We start from the raw sequence: 19,796 nt of genomic DNA on the forward strand, positions 1-19,796 counted from the left end.
TCCCTACTCACTCACATTGATATCTATTGATGGGCATCTCCATAGCCCGTTGATACGCCTAGTTGATGTGAGACTATCTTCTCCTTTTTGTATTCTCCACCATCATATTCTATTCAACCTATAGTGCTATGTCCATGGCTCATGCTCATGTATTGCGTGAAAGTTGAAAAGGTTTGAGAATGTCAAAAGTATGAAACAATTACTTTTGGCTTGTCATTGGGGTTGTGCATGATGTGAATATTTTATGTGGTGAAGATGGAGCATAGCCAGACTATATGATTTTGTAGGGATAACTTTCTTTGCCATGTTATTTTGAAAAGACATGATTGCTTTATCAGTAGGCTTGAAGTATTATTGTTTTTATGTCAAATGATAGACTATTGCTTTGAATCACTCGTATCTTAATATTCATGCCATGATTAGATATGTGATCAAGATTATGCTAGGTAGCATTCCACATCAAAAATTATCTTTTTTTATCATTTACCTACTCGAGGACGAGCAGGAATTAAGCTTGGGGATGCTGATACATCTCCGTCATATCTATAATTTTTGATTGTTCCATGCCAATATTCTATAACTTTCATATACTTTTGGCAACTTTTTATACTATTTTTGGGACTAACATATTGATCCAGTGCCCAGTGTCAGTTCCTGTTTGTTACATGTTTTTTGTTTCATAGAATATCCATATCAAACGGAGTCCAAACGGGATAAAAACTGATGGAGATTTTTTTTGGAATATTTATGATTTTTGGGAAGAAAAATCCACGTGAGACGGTGCCCGAGGTGGCCACGAGGTAGGGGGCACGCCTGCCCCCCTGGACGTGCCCCTGACCCTCATGGGCCACCCGTAAGGCGGTTGATGCCCTTCTTTCGCCGCAAGGAAGCTAATTTCCGGATAGAGATCGTCTCAAAATTTCAGCCCAATCGGAGTTACGGATCTCTGGGAATATAAGAAACGGTGAAAGGGAAGAATCTGAGAACGCAGAAACAGAGAGAGACAGAGAGACAGATCCAATCTCGGAGGGGCTCTCACCCCTCCCACGCCATGGAGGTCAAGGACCAGAGGGAAAACCCTTCTCCCATCTAGGGAGGAGGTCAAGGAAGAAGAAGAAGAAGGGGGGCCCTCTCCCCCTTGCTTCCGGTGGCGGCGGAGTGCCACCGGGGGCCATCATCATCACCGCAATCTTCACCAACAACTTCACCACCATCATCACCAACTCTTCCCCCCTCTATGCAGCGGTGTAACCTCTCTCTTACCCGTAGTAATCTCTACTTAAACATGGTGCTCAACGCTATATATTATTTCCCTATGATGTATGGCTATCCTATGATGTTTGAGTAGATCCGTTTTGTCCTAATGGCTATTTGATGATCAAGATTGGTTTGAGTTGCATGTTTTATTATTGGTGCTGTGCTATGGTGCTCTCCGTGTCGCGCAAGCGTGAGGGATCCCCGTTGTAGGGTGTTGCAATATGTTTATGATTTGCTTATGGTGGGTGGCGTGAGTGAACAGAAGCACAGATCCGAGTAAGTAGGTTGTTTGCGTATGGGATGAAGAGGACTTGATGCTTTAATGCTATGGTTGGGTTTTACCTTAATGATCTTTAGTAGTTGCGGATGCTTGCTAGAGTTCCAATTATAAGTGCATATGATCCAAGTAGAGAAAGTATGTTAGCTTATGCCTCTCCCTCAAATAAAATTGTAATAATGATTACCGGTCTAGTTATCGATTACCTAGGGACAAATAACTTTCTCGTAACAACAAACTCTCTACTAAACCTAACTTAGTTGTGTCTTTATCTAAACATCCCCTACTTTTTATTTACTTGCTCTTTATTATCTTGCATACCTATCCAACAACACCTACAAAGTACTAGTAGTTTCATACTTGTTCTAGGTAAAGCGAACTTCAAGCGTGCGTAGAGTTGTATCGGTGGTCGATAAAACTTGAGGGAATATTTGTTCTACCTTTAGCTTCTCGTTGGGTTCGACACTCTTACTTATCGAAAACTGTTGCGATCCCCTATGCGTGTGGGTTATCAGCCGCTTCATCCAACATTACCGCCGAATCAAAGTATGACATTCTGGTAAGCAGTATGACTAGTATCGCCCACAACTCACTTGTGTTCTACTCGTGCATATAACATCTACGCATAAACCTGGCTCTGATACCACTGTTTGGGAACATAGTAATTTCAAAAAAATTCCTACGCACACGCAAGATCTAGTGATGCATAGCAACGAGAGGGGAGAGTGTTGTCCATGTACCCTCGTAGACCGAAAGCGGAAGCGTTATGACAACGCGGTTGATGTAGTCGTACGTCTTCACGATCGACCGATCCTAGTATCGAACGTACGGCACCTCCGCGATCTGCACACGTTCAGCTGGTGACGTCCCACGAACTCACGATCCAGTAGAGCTTCGAGGGAGAGCTTCGTCAGCACGATGGCGTGATGACGGTGATGATGAAGCTACCGGCGCAGGGCTTCGCCTAAGCACTACGACGATATGACTGAGGTGGATTATGGTAGAGGGGGGCACCGCACACGGCTAAGAACAATGTCTATTATGTGTTTTAGGGTGCCCCCCTGCCCTCTTATATAAAGGAGCAAGGGGGAGGTCGGCCGGCCCTTGGTGCGCCAAGGAGAGGAGGAATCCTCCTCCTAGTAGGAGTAGGATTCATCCTTTCCTAGTCCTACTAGGAAGGGGGGAAGGGGAAGGAAAAAGAGGGAGAGGGAGAGGGAAAGTGGGGCCGCGCCCCCCTCCCCTAGTCCAATTCGGACTCCCCTTGGGAGGGGGTGCGCCACCTCCTGGGCTGGTGCCCTCTCTCTCCCCTAAGGCCCACTAAGGCCCAATACTTCCCCGGGGGTTCCGGTAACCCCTCCGGCACTCTGGTTTTCTCCGAAATCAGCCGGAACACTTCTGGTGTCCGAATATAGCCGTCCAATATATCGATCTTTATGTCTCGATCATTTCGAGACTCTTCGTCATGTCCGTGATCATATCGGGCACTCCGAACTATCTTCGGTACATCGAAACACATAAACTCATAATACCGATCGTCACCGAACGTTAAGCGTGCGGACCCTACGGGTTCGAGAACTATGTAGACATGACCGAGACTCATCTCCGGTCAATAACCAATAGCATAACCTGGATGCTCATATTGGTACCTACATATTCTACGAAGATCTTTATCTGTCAAACTGCATAACAACATACGTTGTTCCCTTTGTCATCGGTATGTTATTTGCCCGAGATTTGATCGTCGGTATCTCAATACCTAGTTCAATCTCGTTACCGGCAAGTCTCTTTACTCGTTCCGTAATGCATCATCCCGCAACTAACTCATTAGTCACATTGCTTGCAAGGCTTATAGTGATGTGCATTACCGAGAGGGCCTAGAGATACCTCTCCGACAATGGGAGTGACAAATCCTAATCTCGATCTATGCCAACTCAACAAGTACCATCGGAGACACCTGCAGAGCACCTTTATAATCACCCAGTTACGTTGTGACGTTTGGTAGCACACAAAGTGTTCCTCCGGTATTCGGGAGTTGCATAATCTCATAGTCATACGAACATGTATAAGTCATGAAGAAAGCAATAGCAAAATACAAAACGATCAAATGCTAAGCTAACAGAATGGGTAAAGTCAACCACATCATTCTCTAATGATGTGATCCCGTTAATCAAATGACAACTCATGTCAATGGCTAGGAAACTTAACCATCTTTGATTCAACGAGCTAGTCAAGTAGAGGCATACTAGTGACACTTTGTTTGTCTATGTATTCACACATGTACTAATTTTCCGGTTAATACAATTATAGCATGAATAATAACCATTTATCATGATATAAGGAAATATAAATAACAACTTTATTATTGCCTCTAGGGCATATTTCCTTCAGGGCAGCCGTTGCCGATTGGCATTCTGGATTACTCACGCCTAGATCACAATCTCGAACAGCCACTGCCCCCCCCCCCCAATGATCAAATGCCCCTGGGAAGACTGGTGCTATGTCATTACCTGCTATTTAGAACTTTAAAGGGTACTCAATCATTGTGCAGGGATAACTGATTTTTTTGGAAATTATGATGTTTTTATAACCAATTCGGAAACTATATGACCTAATGCATGATTTTCAGAACTATGACCCCGTCGGCCTCTATAAGGCCGAAGACCAGCTTTTCGGTCAACCGTAGGCCGACGAGCGCTCTTCGGTCTCCTGTTGGCCAAAGAGAGGCGGAGCTGGGTCGAAAAGTTGTTTTCGGCTTTGTTTAGGCCGAAGAGTGTACTTCGGTCATCTTTAGGCCGAAGAGTCCTCTGGGGCCAGCCCTTCGCATAAATGTGAGGCCAAAGTTGCATGGCAGCTCTCTTCGTCTTATGTTAGGCTGAACTATCTTTTTTAAAATTTGAATTATGAATCCTATACAACCATTCCCCGTCTTAGACATTAGAAAGCAAATACTTTTCGGCAACCCTTTCCCTCCATATGTTCCGCCAACTCAATCCCACCAACCCTTTCCTGTCGTTCTTTCTCGTCAACCCTTTCCCTCCATATGTTCCCGCCAACCCTTTCCCGCCATTTTTTTCCCACCATCTTCTCTTCTCAACCTATAAAAAAACCTCCACACTAAGGTGGGTAAGAAGTCCAGTGTAGTCTTGTCAAGATGTCTGATTATCCTTTTGATCGTAGTTTTCACCCTAGGATGAGCCAATGTCTTCTAAAATTAGCCGGTGATTTAAGATAGACAATAGGATAGTTCCATGGGACGAACTCCTCAGTAGTGACACCGTACTGAGTGAGTTGGATCACGGACCTGCTTCTTCCATTTTTATTCCTTGCACGGGCCTGCATCTTAGTAGACTCATCAAGTTTTGACCAAATAAAATCGTATTTGCGCTGCTGGTTCTGCTTGCATAATTTTTTGAACAAGTTCATCAACTGCTTGTTCTTGAACTGTGAGAAAAAATTAGCCCGAAGATGGCGCATGCACCACCGGCTCTGCAAGTCCTTCCAAGGTGTTGGTTCGTCTCCAGTTTGATCCCTCAGTGTCTTGACAGCCATCAATATATGAGCATGTCTGTCATGAATGGCACGCACGTTTGGTCGGTCCTTCATGATGGCAATTTTCAGTTGCCGGAAGAACCATATCCGGCTCGAAAGGTTCTCACCCTCCCCAAATGCTATAGCAAGTGGTATGATTTGACCATTCTCGTCCACACCAATAGCAGTAAGGATTTGCCCTTTATACTGACCAGTCAAGAATGTACCATCCACAAACATCACAGGAGGACAATGCCGGAAAGCTTCGATGCACATAGTGAAAGAGAAGAATACTCGTTTCAACACCTTGAAATCTGGTATACTCGGCAATCTCGTGTGTTGTACATTAACATAAGTGCCAGGATGCCTCTCCTTCAATATGTCGAGGAGACGGACAACATTATCATGAGTCGATGAACGTCCCAAACCTTTCCTCTGGAGCCTTCTGCTTAGCCCTCCAAGCCTTCCCATAAGGAATGTCATAATTCCATCTGACCTTCACTGATGTTTGGATGTGTTTTGCTTCCATATCTTTCTTCTCCACTACCTCAGTATACATGAGTTGCGCAATGAGAGTTGAATTCGGGTTGGGATGATTCATCAGAAGGTTTTTCCTCAACACAATTATGTGGGATGACATCAGTGACAACCCAGTGGATGTTATACTTCGGCATGTGCCCGTGCACCTTCCCAAGACAATCTGTTTCAACACATTTTACGATATAGTTTGTTGGACTTGATATGTGTGTACGGAAAACCCTCTGCGTAGACATAGCCCACTTTATCACCGTATAATTCAATTTTTTTCTTTGTATCATACATAGGCCCTATCTGTAATTGGTTCAGATTATACTGTCATGGAGTCTCATGTCCATTGTTGACCGTAAGGCCGGTCGATATGTCCTGATCTCATGCAAAAGGAATCGGTACCTCCACTTCATGCTTGGAATTTTCATAATCCAGACCCTCCGCCAATCCATCCTCCTCCTCTTCCTCTATCACCCTCTGCATTTCCTCCCCTTCCTCATCCCCATCAGCAAAACCAGAACCAGCTAATATTATTGACTGACCACTCTGTACAGTATCATGATCACACACATTGTGTGGCACGTAATCTGACTCTTTCTCGGGTTGGCTAGCATCCACATCCAGTGGTTGTGACCCGGATAAATAAATCTCGTTGGCCACTTGATTGCCCTGGCCGGGTTCATACCCCACGTGGAGTTGTATGGTATTCTTCTTCTTCGCCACAGGTTGCACTAGGGCATGTGGGTGGATTCTTCGGTCTTTGTAATGCCTTAACAGGGTCAACTGCTGCTGGCTCCTATCTATCAACATCAACTCCCACTTAACATTTTTACATGATTTGGTCCATGATGCATGAATACTAACGGAACATACTTTAGGATCCAACCCAAAATTGTAGTCAACCAATACCTCAACTGTCTAATGTCCAGTCTATCCGGGTCTGAAAGTGTCATGACACAATTTTTATACTCGCTAAGATCAACACTCAACTCATTATATCGAACATTACCAGGGCCATAGTAAACAGTCAAATTTACTGATTCAGACATTTTCACGTGTCAAACATTTACATCTTCTCATTAATCACAATGAACAAAATTATTACCCGCTACACTAACTAACCGCTAAAATGCCACCACGGACAGATTAACACTTGAAGTAAGCAATATGACTTATCTACACTAACTAAACTGTACAACTCGGATAAAATTTGTGACAACATGGTTATACCTTCGACGCATGTGTCCCTTGCTTCTTGCTCCTCTCTTCAACTCAGCTGCACCGGCCACCTCGCGGAGTACTTGCACCACCGGACAACACCACCGCCGCCCCCCTTGGCTCCCGGAGGTTGGCTACCCCCCAAGTCGCACCTCCTCCTCACTACCTCCTCCCCAACCGCACCTCCTCCTCACCACCACCTCCTCCCCAGCCGAACAACCTCCCCCCCACCATGGCTCCTCCTCACTTGTACGCGAAAAAACTATCCCATAGGAAAAAAATGATCGTAGGCCGCCGGGGATGGCTACGGTCTACTCTTTCTTCGTTTTAGATGCGAAAAAAAAGGGAGGAAATCGACGCGGGGTGGCGAGAGAAACAGAGAGCAACAAGAAAGGAAGAACTGGGGAGCGAGAGGACGGAGAAGACCCGTTCGGCCTTATCCCGACCTCTTCGGTCACGGGGTGGCCGAAGACCTTTTCGATGTTGGTAAGCCAAAGACCATCTCTTCGGTCGCCAGCCCACCGGCAGCCCCTCTTCGGCCAACAGGAGAACAAAGAGCCCACATCGGCCTAGGGTGGACCGAAAAGTTGCTCTTCGACTTATAGAGGCTGACGGGTGATAGTTTTGAAAACATGCATTAGGTCATATAGCTTCCAAATTAGTTATAAAAAAGTTCTTAAAACAAAATCAGGATAATTTGGGTTTCTTGCCAGCAGATTGCACGATGACTATTCATGTATCTGATTTGTTTGTTGATGTGGTTAATTTGCATGAGCAATCACAAGCCTCATCATTAATATCACACATCAATTGTAACTACTGTTATTCACGTGCTTTTCATCTTGTGCTTGCCATCTGAGGCCTCAGTTACAGGAGAAGACAAGGATTTAAGAAATGCCATGTTAGACGTCTACGCGGAGGCTGAACTCCAATCCAACGGTTCAGAGTGTATCCAACGGCTCACGTCTTAAGTTAATCCTACCATACATATTGGTATAGATATAGACTGAGCTAAAAAGCCACTAAGACAAACAGATTGCATAGTGGGCAAACATACAAGGGTACAAAACATGCATCCACAGCATATATATATATATCGAACACATCACTCCAGCAGAATCACAACTCAAGAGAAACAGTAGTGGTCGTTCTGTCATCTTCACCAGGCACGCGCAAAATTCGATAAAAACTACGACACGACACCGACATATTTATGCGTAAACATAGTAAGGAAGTCCAGTATTCTAGGTAGCATTGATATAGATGGGCGGTAGGGGTACAGGCTTTAGAACACACGGACCGGCTTCCCCATGGTGCTCTTGATGTACAGGCACCTCACCTGCAAAAACAAATGCAATGACCAACGTCATGCCATGTCTAATTTAGTCTTTTGGGCCTAATCACTTGCACTAGACACGAGAGGAAGTGAAACAGAAACTCGGAGGGAGTGAGATCTGAATGGGACTCACGTTCTGCCAGTTCTTCTTGAGCAGGGAAACCAGGAAGTTGACGCTCATCTGGATGTTCTGCTGGATCTGCTTCTCCTCCATCGACAGGTTGCCCACCGCGACGCCCATGCACAGCACCTTCTTGAGCTGGAACTTGATTGTGGCTTTCGTCTCGTTCACCTTGGCTTCCAGAGACTCCTGGTGAGAAACCAGAGTCGGGAACTTGCCTACAATGCCACCAGCAGACAACACTCAGTATGCAGGATCAGAACAGGGATGGTGAAGCTGTCTATGTTATGCACACAAGTATGAACTATGAACTCGCAAACAGATGGGAGCATAGAATATTAGAACACCATATAATGCAGTAAGCTCTACAAATGTCAAAATTCACAATAGACTGTTCTGCGAAAGCATGGATGCAGATGAGAATCAAATGGGTTGTCTGCAACTGTACAAGACCATATGGCATACATTTAATCCATACAAGGACAAAATGCAAGTAAATTACAAGGTTCAGCTAGGTTCACACTAAAAATAAAACCATCACAAAAACTAATAATAGATCAATGATAGAAAAGATGTAACGCACACATCCACATGAAGACAACCAAAGAAATGGTATTCTAACTTCTAACCATGAGAAGTAAACCAACCAGCTGAGAGACAAGTAAACTAACAGAGACAGATCAGATTACTTGCCTGCCTTGTTGAGACCAGGACCAAGGAGACGTGGAATCTGCTTGATGATAGCCTCTGAGGCCAAGAAAGCATGGTACTTCTTGGCAAGCCTCTTGACAAGCTTCTTGTTCTTGTTCATCTTCTTAAGAGCTTCAACATCCATGGAATCAAGACCAATCTTTTCAGCCTGCAATCAGGAGAATAAGCTATGAGGAAGGTTAAAAGAACATTGATCCATCTATCACTTCAAAGAATACAGTTCTTACATATAGATAGCATTCATGAAGATGTAACAAAGTTAGTTGTCATATTAGCAAGGCATGGGCAGAGCCACTCATTGGTGTTGGGTTCAAGTGAACCGAATAAATTTTGCTTATTGCTTATAGAATAAGCTAGCTTAAGACTAAGCAAAGAACTAATCCCACTGTTTAGCAGAGCTGGACCCGATGAATAATAATCCTAGCTATGCCCCTGTAGCTAGACACCTATACAATAACAAAAGAAGGTTCTAGCACCGGTCACATTCTGACAGCATGATGCAAATAATAACTCATGTAAAGAGTAAAGTGTAATCGCAGTATCACACTACTATCATCTTAAAGAGCCCACAATACTAGCGTGCAAGTAACATTTATTAGATGTAACAAAGATATCAGCACAGCTCAAAATTCCCACAACCAGTGATTGCTCACAGCACAGCCAAAATCCTCACAGCCAGTAAATGTTACAGACAAAAAGAAGAACTGACTAATAGTAGCAGCCGGCGGGCCATACCTCTCCCACATGCTGGGCGTCACCGAGCATGCAGACCCTCATCTTGGGGCGAGGGACATGGGGCAGCTTGACAGAGCCGCTGAAACGCTTGTCCTTTTGCGGATCATAGTTCTTGAGGCCGATCTGGAGCTCAACGGTCTCGGTGAACTTCCTGTTCTTCTCCTTGGCGTCCGCCACCACCTGGGTGATGGCCTCCTTGAGGGCGTCGGTCTGCAGCTTACTGCAAAAGCAGAGCATACGTCGTCAAAAAGGATGGCATTTGAAGCGCAAAACATCCATCCCAAATCTGAACAGCTCTTACAAGTTACAACTACTTCCTACACTTGCGACCAACTGCTGGCATACTACCTCGGCAAAACGAGCTTGAATGAATATACTTTAGCTATCAACCAACAGGTAACAGGTAGCACATGAATAGTCTAGTCACTAATGAATCACACAGTAACTAAAAATCTGGTGAATTCCAGGATAACCAGGCGAAGGACTGCTACAAAAAACCCCAATCTCCTCATGTTAATTGCCGCCACAAAGGGGTATAAACACCATCTATTCACCAGAAGAGCTCCTGACCCTACAACACTTGACAGATGCAAGCCACGAATTCGGTAACGTTTCAAAGTAATAGACAGCACGGGACCAGTGTCTGACGCAGCCACAGCCCACACAGTAGGCAGGCAGAGATCGTACCACAAAATCATGTACGTAAATCCCAGGTAAATTAGACGATGCAGCTGCCACGAACCCAACCTCCCAGCATGTGATGTGAACTCCCGGCACTCAGAACCAACCACAAAACGCCGTCTATATTCATCAGGATTCATCCAGGCCAAAAGGCGCGCGATGCGATGTATCCATCTCGGCCCCTCTCCGCCCGGGCGGATCTCTAGGCACGACTACGATTTCGGCGGGGTAATCCGTCCATCCAGCGAGCGCAGGCGAGGAAACCAACGGGCACGGGAACCGGGGGGTCGGTAAAGGCGGGCGTTACCTCATGGCTGTCGCCGGTCGGCGGGCAGAGGGAGAACGCGGTGAGAATGAGATGAGCGGCGGCGGGGAGAGAGATCGACGGCGGGGGCCTTACCTGGTGTTGGTTAGGGTTTGGGGAGGGTGCGGCGCGAGGGGGGAGTGGCTGTGGCGCTCGTGGCCTCGGGCAGCTGCCCAAGGCTTTGGGGATGGGAGGGTCGGGCGGCGGGTGCTGCCAGCCGTTGGATTCGGTGCCTGGAGGGAGAGGCGGCCGTCAGATAGCGATGCCACGAGGCGATGGGCCGTGGGAATGTGCTTGCCATGCCAGCCCAAGAGGAGTGCCGCTGATGGTTTCTCCAAATCCTTATCCTCCCCTCAAAAAGTACTAGTAATACTGATGATGATTTCTTTTTATGGAAACAATTCTTGCACGGAGTATTACTCAATCAAGGGTAACTTACCCGATGGCCTAGCAGAGTTGCTGTTCGTGTTGAGTCTTCAAAGTCGAATCCTAGCAGGCAACTTACCCGATGGCCTACTACTAAAATTTATACAAACTTGGATCATCTATTTTATTTTAAAACAGAGGAAGTAGCCAGGACCAACGATGGCCTGCTTATGTAAGAAGCACGTCGACTCCAAACCACACATGCTACAATTTTCTCAGGATTAATCTTTGGAACACATGTACCTCATACTGAGGTTAAATAATTCAGAATGATTGAGGAAGCTAAAATCTGAAGACGGCTTAAGATTACTGAAAACTGCCCAAATCAATAATACAACTCAGATGGAACCAACAAGGAAATTGTATTTATCAAATTTAATCTGGAGCAACTAAAATAGTCTTCAATATTCAAGAATGTAGTGGATCTTGATTCTTAATCGGGATAACAAATGACCACATGCATACAACAGAGGGAAGGAGAATATACTCACATGTGTACCACACTTGAATTTCCTACAAGTAAGAAAGGGTAGGGAATAGAATTACAATATAAGGATTCAACTGGATGAACTGTAAATGTTGTAAATACATGAATTGCAAAGGCTTCGCGAGCTGCTGCTTGTCGTGGTCGAGTACGACACTAAAATCTTACCTCCTAACAAAAATTGCTTATAACGATACAACATGTGCCATACTATCAATTCATAATCCAAGAGATGAAGCTAGCTGATTAGCTCAACTAATGCACTAGCGTTTTTCTAATTTCTGACAAAGATGTTACTAACAAAGATACTTAATTGTCCTTTCAAAAAAAAAATGCATGCTGAAGTTTTGGATTGGCTTGCTAATAAAGAATGTGGGTGCCTTGTGAGGAGTAGGAGCACGTCCGCCTGTCCACGGCTGTCCAGGGAGAGAGGGAGATGGGGATAGTACCAAATCCGAAGCAACATGTAGCCAACCTGCAAGAAATCCATCGACGGCGGCTCAGATCCCGGCCAACCCCAGCAAGCCCTCAACAGGAGCGCGACACGGGCCCCGCCTCTTGGTCCCCAGTCCCCACGGCCGTGCAGGACTCCCGCATCGGCGGCAGCCCCGAGGGGCCTCCAAGCCGATGCGCGACCCGACACGGGGGAGGGGCTGGCCCCGAGGAGCGGTAACCCGGCGACTCCGTCAGTCAGGAGCTGGGCGGCGCCTTCCGTCATCGCCGCCGTTTGGGGAGGGATGCGGTCCCGGTCGATGCGATCATTGGCCACGGCGAGCAGGACAGACTCGACGGCGGGATTCAGACGGCGGAGCATGGATACAGGAGATGGTGGCGCATCGATGGGAGATGGGTGCGGGCGCGGCTGCGGTGGGCGGAGCGTCGGCGGCGGGCGGCGCGCGGTGAGGCTGGGCGGGGCGGGGCAGGAGGTGGCGGCGGGACGGAGGTCGAGATGGGATCGAGGAGGAAGGTCGTGCGAGCTGGGCTTTTTTTTCTCTTTTCTCCTCCCTGTACCGGTTATACTGAGCAGAGGTGGTAGGATGACGAAAAAAACGGTGATGAGATTTCTGAGTTTATAACCTTTCCATACGTGGATTAATTGTGATTGATTACCATAAAGGCTATCAATCCAGATGGGAGGTGGGACAAATAAACCAGACGAAAAATAACCGGTTGAAAATAAACCGGTTGAAAATGGTGGGACTATTCAACCAATTCGTCCATTAGGAGTAGAGATTAAGATTTAGAATTGATTGTCATAAAACTAAATTTTATTGATTGGTAACGTGCTATCAATTCCTTCCCGTTTATAATGTGTCTAGTTAGGAAACTTTGGAAAGGTTAGGAAAGTTTTTATTGTGAAGGTAAAAAAAACAACTTGATGAGATATGGTGGTGGGATGTGATACGAAAATAAACCAGACGAAAATAAACCATGGACGCAATCCTACCAACTCAGACATTAGGAGTAGAGATACTGATGATGATTTCTTTTTATGGAAACAATTCTTGCACGGAGTATTACTAGTATTACTCAATCAAGGGTAACTTACCCGATGGCCTACTACTAAAATTTATACAAACTTGGATCATCTATTTTATATTTTAAAACAGAGGAAGTAGCCAGGACCAACGATGGCCTGCTTATGTAAGAACCACGTCGACTCCAAACCACACATGCATACATACGTACATACGTGCAACCGAATTCAGTTCAAAGCACTAATGGAGCTTAACAACAGCTGCAACTCAAGTTGTAACCTGATAACGACATAGTTAATTAATAAACAAGTCGATGGTGAGTGACCCCCAACTGCTACCATGTACAGACACAGATACTGGTACTCTACTACTACTACTACTACTACTACCAAGTTTGAATGAACAAGAATCTTAAGACAACACAAAGCCAGGACTGGAAACTCTTCGTCGTCGTCATCATCATCATCAGCGGCAGTTCCCTGCAGACACTGGGAGCAAGGGTGGCATGCCGGGCGGCAGTCGATGCAGCTTGCCTCCACACCATATCATGCCGCGCAGCTTCAAGCCACCATGCTGCGGCTTCGGCTAGAAGCAAGAGAAGCGCCGGGCCTAGTGCTCCAGTCGGGCAGCTGCACATGGCAGTTCGTCATCGTTAGTCCCATCATCAAAAGGATGAAGTGTAAGAAGCAGAACACAAAGATCACTGGACTAACCCAGGTCCCGGCTGTCGATCCACATGCTGGATGTCCCCACGCCATTCTCTTCTCTTCTCTTCTATTGCAGCTCACGTGGCGCCACTCGTGTTCCGAGGAGCCAGTGGCGGCAACATGTGCCCCTCCTGCATCTCAAGTATGCAAGGGGAAGCAGCAACGCCAAGAACAAAGAACCCGAGCAAGGGCGAGACGGCGACCGGCTCTGCCCTAGACTTCTCAGCTTCTTTCCATGTGTCATGGACTTCTGAGGCCCACGCAACTGTCTGCAGTTTAATCCACCGATGAAGGAGTATCGTGCCCCGCCTGCATCTCAATGTGCAGGGAGGAACAACACCGAGAAGCGCACGGGCATGACGGGATCAGGCAAATGACTAGCTCGGCCCGGCGCTTCTCGGTTCTTTCATGCCTGCTCCTGCCAGCCAGAAATGAGAAGGATATCTCATCCGATTTGAGTTGGAAGTTCAGCCCATGCTGGCAGGAGCAGGCACGCCCAGGCCCCTCACCGGGGCCGGGCAAAGCGTAGACTAGCTTCAGATTGTTGTTGGTGGTGAGTCTGCAAAAACATGGGGTGAGTCAAGACAGAAGGAAACTCTGCAAGTACATAGTTTAGGATTCAATTTATAGTGTATACTGCCTAGGTAACATTTTACATCTCCAAATATAGAAACTAAATCATTAGAAAAATATCTATCACTGAACACTGGAGGTACAAAAAAACAAAAGTTGGCTTGCTTAAAGAGAAGATTGTATGCCAAATGCCAAAAACATAAAAAGGAAGTAAGACAGTCATAGGCAGTCATGGCTATCAAAAGATTACTCTAGGAAATCAGCTCAGTACGAATGATAGGAAAAAACACAGACCTGTGCAAATGGTCGCATGGAATCCTGTGGATGTACAAATGTGACCCCTGGGCGTGAAGGCATGGCATATTGCTGGGAAGCATGCATGAAAACAGAAGATCTGACAGGAGCACCAGCTTGACCAGGACTGTAGGGTGGCATAACACCATCTGGAGGCCTGTAGCCAACTGCATTAGGTGATTGAGCCGGCGACCAGGGCCCAGGCATGTGCTGAGCCATTGGATGGGGCTGCTGCTGTTCAACAGGAACAGGAGACATTTGTGGTGACCCAAGCTGGGGGAACTCAGTGTTGTAGGTAACAGCAGGAGCATACAAAGGTTGAATGGTGTACGCGCCGCCATTAAATCCAAATCCAGGATCAAATCTTTGCATATACCTGCAATGCCCATTTAGCGGTGAGTGAACTTGTCATAAAGTCCATATCCAAAAGGGTTTATAAGAACATAATAATAAGCTTAAAACCTTGGCACGTATATATACTTCTTTAGAATAAGATTGACAAGTATCTGAAATAGTAAGATTATAGCTTAATCATCTTCATCAGAACAAGTGAAATATTTTGATATGATTTTTCACCACTGAACCCACTTTAAATATATTGTTTACATGTTTCACACGAATTCCCTCCAATCATCGGCAATCAATGCGAAGTTAATATGTACAAATCTAATTTCACAGATCCTATCAATAGTCCTAAGAAATATGACAGATCACAGACTTAACCACATACTTTGGTGGTTTAAGGAGAAAAAGTGCATTAGGAATAATTAAAGAGCACAGCCAGACCATAAAACATGGAACTACACTGAGGCAACATAAAAACCAGGTCCTACTGATTATGACACAGGAAACTCCAGCTCAGATAGCAACAATAAAAACTGTGTTATGTGAACAAACCTGTCATAGCTTCTGTCATAATCAGGATCCTTGCGATCAGAGTCACGGTCTCGAAATATCGCCACCCTATTGCCTTGCCTGCCCCTATTGACTGGAGGCTCCTTGTCAATCCTGCTTCTATTATTTGATCTGCTGCTAGATGCGGTGCTAGTCAAACTCCTTTCAAGGGTAGCTTCAGTCAATTCACCGAACCTGGTGTTTGAGTTCAACTCCAAGGAAGTGGACCTATGTAGGGTGTTGGGCAAAACCACTTCATCAGCTGGTCTTCCATCAACCGGACTAGTGCTACCACTACTGCTGTTAAATATGCGAGCACGTGCCCTGTTGTATTCCTCTTTCCTCTCCTCGACGCTTTTCTGAAGGTTGCCTCTGTTAGAGTTGGCACCTGCGCCTGCGCCGCCATGCTGATTCTTCTGAGGCCTTTGCTTAATAGCTACTTTGGTGGCCACAGCGCTGCTCTCTTCTTGAGGGAGATTAACTGGAATATCAGCTAGGCGGACAGCAGGCAATCGGCACTCAGCTGACGTTTTGCGAAGGATGATCCGCGAACTGGTTCCGTCAGGCAGGCTGTTATCCGGCAGGGCGATCGATATCAGGAAATAATGCTGTGCCAGACGGTGCGCAGCGAGGCGCAGGTACGAAGTCGGAAGACCCTGGAACTCAAACTGCGTCTGCCCAGGGTCACGAAGGAACTTCAGAATGTCTTGCTCCATCCGTAGCACTGCAATGAGAGATGAGATTGCAATGAGATAAAACTATTCGAGCAATGTTCAACTTTTCATATTTATATGTAGGAATCTAGTCACATAGTAAGACAAGATGCAGAAACATGATGCAACATAGCAGGTTAAAGGGGGGAATCCGATCAACGTAAAGCAACTGCCTATGGAACAATTCAAGAGTGTACAAATGTTTTAAATAACTGACATGATGATACTAGAGCAACCCAGACGAACACACAAGTTAGCTGCTAGCTTAGCACACGTCTTACGGCATTTTCTTGTCCAAAAGTTAGTACAAAATCGCCAAACAATTTGTCAATACGCAGTTCGACTAATATGGCCAAGTAATCCCAAACAGGAAGGGACAGGCTTCGGAGCTATGTTGCATTGTGATGCTCTGCAGCATGTTCCCAGGCTTCCAGCAGGAACACATGGCGTGCCTCGGCACACCAGAATACAAGCTAACACCACCTGTGGATGCACATGACCGAACGCGCGGCTCAAATCAACTAGGCGTACACGAACTCCTTGTCCTGCACAAGTACTTACATACAAACCTATTACCTGGAACGACAAACCACAGAGCTAGCACTGGCTATGGATGCACCTGACCTTTTACCTACCGCGCAGTGCCTAAAACAAGGACGCGAGAACTTTGCACGCTTCCCAAATTCCTCACCGCGCACCTGGAATTCTACCTGGAAGCTAGCCAGCTAGCTAGCTAGCGCGACTCGCGGCAACCAAAACTAGGGAAGAGACGCCGTGAATCTAGTAAGAAGAGTAGCCGCGGAAACGAGGTCGGGCGGGGCGGGGCCGTACCTTGGAGGCGCTCGCGGGGCTTCTCGAGGGCCTCGCGGAGGAACTGGTCGACCTGCGCGACCGGATCGTCGGCCTGCTGCTGCGGTTGCTCCTGGTGGTCGTCCGCGAGGTCGGGCGAGGAGGAGGAGACCCTTCGCGCGGCGCCACCGGGGGAGGAGGAGGAGAGGAGCAGGCGGCTCATGGCCCCGTCGAGGTCGGCCGTCTCCCACGAGTCGGGCGCCGCGGCCGCGTCCTCCTCCATGCTTTGTTACCCCGATCCGCGCGCGGCTAGCTCGCGAACTAGAAGCCGGCGAGGCGGGGGGCGGGAGCGGCCATGGGAGGTCGGGGATCGACGGCGAGATCTGGCGGGAGGGTTGCGCGCGGCGAGCTAGCTAGGGTTTGGTCCTCTGGCCTGGTCTGGTCTGGATTTGTGGGGAGGAAGAAGGGAATCTCATCTCATCTAGTGGCAGGCACGCGAAGTTACCGTCCTGCCCCCACGCCTGGCTCGTCTGACAAGGGGCGTTTCGGGGATTTCGTGGTGCACGTGCCGGGTCCGGTCGGGGTTGGTGTGGTGTGTGCCTGCCGTACGCGTAGCGGTCTACTCTCCATCACGCGCTTCGGCTTCGGCTTCGCCCACGGCACGTTACGTGCGGTGCGTTGCCTTCCTTGACCTCCTCCGATGTCGTGCGGTGCGTCGCCCATGGTCGAGCTCGAACTCAGGACCCGTCCTTGACCTCCTCCGTTGTCGTGGGGAAGGGCGGTGGTGGAAGATGTGAAACAACGGCGAAACACCTCGGGCACGTGCTAGTCAGTGGTTGTCTTCACCGGGGCGGGGCGCCTGGTGCTGGCCGCGCTGACAAGGACAACGTGTGCAAGTACTCACGTATAGAGGCGGTCCCGATGCCGGCCGCGTCAGCGTGGGTGAGCAGGTGGCGCTCAGCCCCTGCCCCACGGCGACACCTCGACCGGTTTCGCGACGAGCTTGCAGAGGAAGGTGGACTCGGAGCGCACCCCCTGCATGGAATTTGGAGAAGAAGACCCCAATGACGTAGAACCCCGCCGACGAGGTGAGGAGCTCCCAACGCATGCACAAGTGGGCGCGCGCTTCCACGAGCTCGAGCGCCATCGCGCACGAGACTCCCCCAGCCGCCACCGCGCACATTGCGCCACTCCGCCGCCGGTCACCTCGAGGAGGCGCGTCGCCTGTTCGATGCGGGCGCCGTCCCCTAGGCTAGTGTCAGGCTGCGAGCCTGCGACAGTGCCGTGCACGGGAGCTCGATGGGAAAAGGGGAATCGGTGGGGTGGGTTGCTTGTGAGTGGTGGTGATGTGAGTTAGCCCTCCCCCCTCTTCTTGGACCTGATACATGGATGGATGATAGATAGCAGTCAGACCGCCACGTAAACCTGCTCCTCCTGCTGCTGCCTCTTGAGCTCCTGGTACTCCTGCCTCTTGAGGATTGAGGCATCGGACTCGAACGTGAGCCATGGCAGGGCAGCAAGCGTCTCCCGCGTGCGCCGCTCGAACCGCTCGCAGATCTTGGCGTAGCTCACCTCCGGGTCTTCGTCCGAGTCGAACTCCTCGTCCGACGAGTAGTCCACCTCGCCCGGCTCCGGCATGCCGGCGCCCCTCGGCCCCGCCTTGACGACCAACGACGGCTCGTCCGACGCCTTGGTCGTGGAGCCGCCACACCCCGCCTTGACGACCAACGACGGCTCCTCCGGCTCGGCGGCCATCGGCATGGCAAACTGAATCTTCTCGACGGCCACCGCTGAATCTCTCTCGGCGATCGCTCCTAGTGGGTTAGGATTTGGTGGACTGGAGATTTCTCTCGCTCTCGCTCGCTTGATCCGAAGGAAAACGAAACCTAGCTTAGCGTATATATATGTCCAGGCCAACCGTAGCTTTACTCGGGTCAGACTCGGGTCTCCTCTCCGGACCGGATTCACCATACTCGTTCATTGGGCTGAGCTGGGCTGGGCTCGGCTCGGCCCCCGTCACTTCTATCTTTCCACTAGCTTTTTCCTTCTCTTTTTTTTGAGAAAAACGAGAGAGCTCTATTCAAAGTTTAAAGTTACATGGATGCAACTTGGACCAGGGGAATCAAACAGCCACATATGACTTCATGACAAAAATCATATTGGCTTCTTTCCACTAGTTTGCTGGCATTTTTCTTGAAATAAAAAAAGACACTACCGCAACTTGCAAACTAAGGCTGTCATGTGTATAAAACACTTGTTCTCCAGCACTAAGTGCAAGTGCAACAGTCGAATTCATTCCAGTGCCACCATCTCCTTCGGACGCCGGGCTTGCGGAGTCGCTTAGGACAGTGCGGTTGATCCATGACGGTGCTTCACCGATAAAGTGCTATTGGATGCAGGATGCTCTAGCTCTTGCTGATGCATAGCTCACTCGAGATATGAGCATGAGCATCGAACTCGACGTGAGACGAGGAATTCATGTGATGGAGCACACTATGATGGGAGGAGTTCATAAAGGCTACGTGAGTTTTCAAAAATAAAAATTAAATAATGTTCATGAATTTCAACTATGTTCATGGATTCAGAAAATGTTCTTAGATGTGAAAAATGTTTGAAAATTCAAAAAAGTATTCCAGAATTTCAAAAAATGTTCACTAATTCAAAAGAAATTGCAAATTAAAAAGTATTTTTAAATTCAAAAACATTCATTCATGAGTGTGAAAATATTCATGAAGCACATTT

At 47.7% G+C, this 19,796-nt stretch overlaps 2 protein-coding genes across 2 annotated transcripts; both read right to left on the reverse strand.

The window, feature by feature from the left end:
• Positions 1–7,865: 7,865 nt before the first annotated feature.
• Positions 7,866–10,857, reverse strand: LOC119287178 (60S ribosomal protein L10a). Its single transcript, XM_037566701.1, has 5 exons — positions 10,700–10,857; positions 9,712–9,931; positions 8,959–9,124; positions 8,278–8,483; positions 7,866–8,147 (listed from the first exon to the last, which is right to left on the reverse strand). Exons 1-5 carry the CDS (start codon positions 10,702–10,704, stop codon positions 8,094–8,096), a joined length of 651 nt encoding a protein of 216 aa, XP_037422598.1. The 5' UTR covers positions 10,705–10,857; the 3' UTR covers positions 7,866–8,093.
• Positions 10,858–13,262: 2,405 nt separating this feature from the next.
• On the reverse strand, positions 13,263–17,505 carry LOC119287177 (R3H domain-containing protein 2-like). Its single transcript, XM_037566700.1, has 5 exons — positions 17,097–17,505; positions 15,556–16,276; positions 14,659–15,034; positions 13,798–14,350; positions 13,263–13,713 (listed from the first exon to the last, which is right to left on the reverse strand). The coding sequence occupies exons 1-4, from the start codon at positions 17,335–17,337 to the stop codon at positions 14,297–14,299; spliced, it is 1,392 nt and encodes a 463-aa protein (XP_037422597.1). The 5' UTR covers positions 17,338–17,505; the 3' UTR covers positions 13,263–13,713; positions 13,798–14,296.
• Between the last annotated feature and the right edge of the window lie 2,291 nt (positions 17,506–19,796).

This window comes from Triticum dicoccoides, chromosome 4A, assembly GCF_002162155.2.
Source record: "Triticum dicoccoides isolate Atlit2015 ecotype Zavitan chromosome 4A, WEW_v2.0, whole genome shotgun sequence".
Lineage (NCBI taxonomy): Eukaryota > Viridiplantae > Streptophyta > Magnoliopsida > Poales > Poaceae > Triticum > Triticum dicoccoides.

Bases quoted from the DNA above. Each gene is read 5' to 3' on its own strand.
- LOC119287178 (XM_037566701.1), bottom strand. The intron at 9,125-9,711 runs GTATGGCCCGCC...TCCTGATTGCAG, and splicing joins ACGCCCAGCATGTGGGAGAG to GCTGAAAAGATTGGTCTTGA. The intron at 8,148-8,277 runs GTGAGTCCCATT...TTGTTTTTGCAG, and splicing joins TCAAGAAGAACTGGCAGAAC to GTGAGGTGCCTGTACATCAA.
- LOC119287177 (XM_037566700.1), bottom strand. From the start codon at position 17,337: ATGGAGGAGGACGCGGCCGCGGCGCCCGACTCGTGGGAGACGGCCGAC. The intron at 15,035-15,555 runs GTTTGTTCACAT...TGGGCATTGCAG, and splicing joins TATGACAGAAGCTATGACAG to GTATATGCAAAGATTTGATC. The intron at 14,351-14,658 runs GTCTGTGTTTTT...ATGTTTTTGCAG, and splicing joins CCATGCGACCATTTGCACAG to ACTCACCACCAACAACAATC.